Source organism: Phocoena sinus, chromosome 9 (genome assembly GCF_008692025.1).
Source record: "Phocoena sinus isolate mPhoSin1 chromosome 9, mPhoSin1.pri, whole genome shotgun sequence".
NCBI classification, from domain to species: Eukaryota; Metazoa; Chordata; class Mammalia; order Artiodactyla; family Phocoenidae; genus Phocoena; species Phocoena sinus.
This window is the reverse complement of record NC_045771.1, coordinates 51,038,475-51,043,063: the sequence shown is the minus strand read 5'-3', so window position 1 is coordinate 51,043,063 and position 4,589 is coordinate 51,038,475. Positions and strand designations below refer to the sequence as shown.

General features: G+C 36.3%; 1 protein-coding gene across 1 annotated transcript; it reads right to left on the bottom strand.

The window, feature by feature from the left end:
* Nucleotides 1–469: 469 nt before the first annotated feature.
* Nucleotides 470–3,741, bottom strand: NPVF (neuropeptide VF precursor). Its single transcript, XM_032643236.1, has 3 exons — nucleotides 3,604–3,741; nucleotides 2,033–2,439; nucleotides 470–521 (listed from the first exon to the last, which is right to left on the bottom strand). The coding sequence occupies exons 1-3, from the start codon at nucleotides 3,739–3,741 to the stop codon at nucleotides 470–472; spliced, it is 597 nt and encodes a 198-aa protein (XP_032499127.1).
* Nucleotides 3,742–4,589: the final 848 nt, after the last annotated feature.

Genomic DNA, 4,589 nt, shown 5'->3' with positions numbered 1-4,589 from the left:
AACAGTTGATGCAATGGCAGAAATAGGTGTATAAAAATATTTGTAAATAATTTATTATTCATGTTCATTTATTTGTCGAACATGTTATTCTGTTAAATTATTTAATATTCATCATAAAATTTGCCAGGCTACTCCTCTATTTAATTTTTTACTTAAGTGTGACTGTGTTCATACAATAGCGGTGTGGCAAATCAGTCTCTCTCTCTCCTCTTCTCCCCATTACTAGAGGCTTCTTAAGTATATTCAGTGCTCTTTTTATTTAGACAAAATTACTTCATCTTTCATTTCATCTTTACATTACAATATTCTTTACATTTTTTTAAAACTTTCAATATATTAGCTGTACTGAGAAGGAAAAATTGCTGTGAATGATAATCTATTAAGAGAGGGCAATGACTTCACGCCTTGTTGTCGTCACCTCAGAGTTGTTACAGCTTTATGTCGTCTTTAGGAACAGGCTCCAGATTTCTTATTTTTCTTGTTTCAATTCTGCATCATCTATTTTCTTCAATCCCAGTCTCCTAAAATGTAAGCAGTACAAAATATTCTCATCCATCACAACAATAGCATGTAAAAGAAAGCATATGCAAATGCAGGTCATGACCCTAATTGCCTAATTATACCTGAATTGAATTGTGTTGCTCTTGAAATGAGTGAGATATTGATGGGATCCTGAATTTGCCATGGGCACTTCGAATGACAATGTTACCGTTGACTCATCTCTCTCCCTCATCGCCACCCCACTCCCAACATCTGATTAGTTGCCAACCTCTACCTGTACAATATCTCAGGACCTCAGCAGAAACATCAGTGGTTCTCCTTTTCCTGATAAACAACATTCAGAATATTTTATGTGGCTCTGAATATCTGCACCCTCTGCTCTTACCCCACCCTTCTTGTCTTCTTTCCTCTTCTCACCAAACTGAGCCCCAGCTCTTCTTGGCTCACCTTGCTTTAGTGCCTTTGCTCGTACTCCTCTCTTTGCCTGAAAATACCCTCTCTCTTCCCTCTAGTCTCTGAATGTTCAAAATAGAGTCACCATTCAAAGTCCAACTCATGAAATATCCCTGGATTCCCACATGAAGAAACATTCTTTTTTTTTTTTGAGTCTCTGTAAGACCTTATTAGTGCCTCTCATATCATTTCATTTATCCTATCAAATATTGAGGGCTTACTACCTGCCAGACAGTTCTAGGCATTGGGAATACGACAATGGACAAAACTTATGGGATTTATAGAACTGAAATTCTAGTAAAAAGGATGAACCCTAAATATATAATATGTCAGATGAGGATAAGTACCATGGTAAAAATAAATCAGGAGTGCTCTGAGAAGCTCTCACTGATAAGATGTCACAACCTGCCTCCTTATTTCCTTCAGGTCTTAACTAAAGGGTCAGGTTCAATTTTATATAAAAAATTTTTTTAACATATGCTCTGTACTAGAACATAATAGGTAGGTAGCTTATTAAATTTTTGAACCTCTTGTGGTAGCTTGTGCTCTGATTTTTACTAGTAGATAATTCAATAAATACATATCAGTATAAAGAATGATTATAATAACAGCAATTATTTATAAAATGAGATCCTGGAAAAATAAATTTTGATTTAAAGTTGAGGAAAAAGATCTTCTGAATTTGAGACCTGGGTTATTGAGATGGTGTCCTTTGTACCTGCAGGCAACTCCCTCATGCAGGACCTTTTATGCTAGAGAGGTCAAATGTTGGACAATATGTCATAGGCATGAATTCCCGATTCCGTCATCGCCTGTTACTACTTAGTGAGTGACTGTAGAGTAATGAGAGGGATGCCCATATGTGGCTTAGGGGAAGCTATCTCATTATTTCATACCTGTAGTCATGATTATAACTGACCTTCTATAGCTCTCCCTTTACAGGTGTTTATTTCCCTGTGCCTTCCAAGAAATCTAACTTTCTTAGAAACTTCTTTCGAAAACACGTAAGCCTTTTTAAACTTTCTGGATTAGCTCTACATAACTGCCTATGCATTTTAATTTGTATTCAAGTATTTACCTTAGGTTCTTTTGATCAGGATTCTGGATTTCTTGGGGATGGCAGGTCACGGAGTAAAGTAACCCATTGGCAGGTGATGAATGCATGGATTGTTGGAGCAAATCACTCAGTGTCTTGGTGACACTTTTGGCTGTTGTTGTTCTCCCAAACCTTTGGGGCAGATTAGGAACATGTCTCGAGATGCTGTCCTCTGTATTGCTTCCAAATCTCAGAGGCGAGTTGGCCATCGCCCCAGTGCTTCTTTCTTCTTCCACGGTCCTCCCAAATCTCAGTGGCAAGTTGGCTACTGAGGGTGGCATTTTGTTGACTGCAGGTGTACTCATCTTAATGACGTTTTTTGGACCCCAGTCTTTTAACTCTTCAAAATTGAGACTTCTTTCTTTTCCCCAGCAGAGATCTCCTCTAGGCTATAATTAGAAATAACCATTAAAATAACATTATTATTATAAGCAATGGATTTAAACCCCAAATTAAGTTAAATCCAGACTTTAATCTGTAGGATTGTTAAAGCTATGAACAAAGTTTGTGCTTTCATGTGTAGAATTTTTAAAATAAATAATTTGTATTAAGCTTCTTAAAGCAATCTAGTTTCACCGTCCCTGGACTATTGTAAGACAACTATAAAATATTAACGCAGCAATGTGTTCGAGCAGCAAGAACATAATGAAGTAGTGAAATGAGGCAAAAGTTTATTTTACTGCAGTTATTCTCCTTCAGCTTTGATTCATGTTGTTTATGAACTATGTCATAGATTTTTATATTTTGCTTTTAGAGACACCTCCCACTGCCTCTCCATTTCTCTTGTTTCCCTCCTCTTTAAATGCCAAAGTGGTGGGCTCATGAAAGCAGAGATGCTAGCCACATTTTGGGGTACAGCTGGAGGAGACTTCTTTTTTACCTGTTCATATTCAGAGTTCCACTCTAAAAGCATTTCTCAAGAAATTGATTGCATTTTTGTCAGTATGTAAATTATATTAGTAAAACACCGATTGGTTTGTGGGTTACTACACCACTACTATACCAACTTTAAAGCAACCACTTAAAATACGGCAAATATTTAATTGGATTTAGTTTTACCATGAAAGTTTGTCCATGTGAAGATTTTTAAATAACTGTTTTCTGATTGTAAAAAGTAATACCTATTCATTTCAGCAAATTTGGGAAATTCTATAAAGGCATAGAGAACAAAAAAAAAATAACAGGGAATTCCACCATCTAGGGATAAACATTTTGCTTTGATATAGAAAGACAATTCAAATGTCCAGCTGAAATGTATCCAGTACTTATTTCTGTAGCTACTTATTACAGCTGTGCACTTCTGAGTCAAATCGAAAATTAATGCGCCTTATGCTTGCAAAGTATCAAACTCTGCTCTAAAATGGTCGTGAGAGGCCAAGCTGTATGCTGTTGTGCTACCAAATACAAGTTAGAGCCATACGCTGCCATGCGAAGGCTGAAGTGTGACAAAAAACAAAACACAAACTTCTTCCTTACTCTTTACAAAAGCACTGGACTCAGGACAAATGTTCAGTAGTTTATGCTAGTCATGTTAGATAGAGTTAAAAACTTACCTCAGAATATTTGTCATAATTCTTTTTGCTGTGAAGATTGGGCATCATTGATTCACCTGAACAGAAGATGTTTGATGTTAATAAGATTGAAGTGGCTAAAGTCAGTAAAATGAATTGTTTTGATGAAATAATTTCCATTTTATCCAAAATCTAGAATTAAGTTTATATGTGCAGCCCGATGTCTATATGAAGGGAAATTGTGGTCTTTTTATCCTGTCCAAAAACAAAGGAAAGTTCACTTTCACAGCGAACTCAATCCCACGTGTTTTAAGCGCCAACATTAATTAGTGTTTAACTGAAATATGTATGTAAGGAATGTGGGTAATTCATTCTAGGAAGACAGCAACGTTTCTGCTTGCAAATTCATTAACTTTGAAAATAATTTTCTTCATTATGAAGGAACATTTAATTAGATAAGTTTGGGGCCATCGTCATTAAGATTCCAAACAGAATGCTTCATTTCTCTGAGCTCAAACAAGAAGTATTTTCTTTTTGGTGTTTACGTCAATTCTTGGGAGAAGGAAAAAAATGTATTCAATACATGCTAGCTTTGTTAAAAAAAAGTGTTTTTTTCCACACAAAAGAGTTAGGCGTAGTATTTTCAAAATGTCAGATAAAATTACAAGTGTGAAAAGAATTCCAAATCACATAAGACCCAAATAAAATGCCATTAATTAACTTTTTGTAAAATGCTGTTTGGTTATTAAAAAGCTTCAGGAGTAAATGTCAACTGTAACGTGAAGGGTGTGCATAAGACCCAGCGATTGGCATTTTGACAAACTGGCTGTCTCAGGAGAAGCTGGAGGCAGCTCAAGGCTTTTTGTATTTGCCCTGTGGGCCTTATTTGGCAAAACTGTATAAATCACCGGGATTTTATTTCTATGGCGATGCCGCATCCTACCTTCCACCTCAAACCCCTTAAGAACCCTGGCAGAGGATTGGTAAATCACGCACATGCTAATTTTGTTGCTCCCCTGGCCCATATT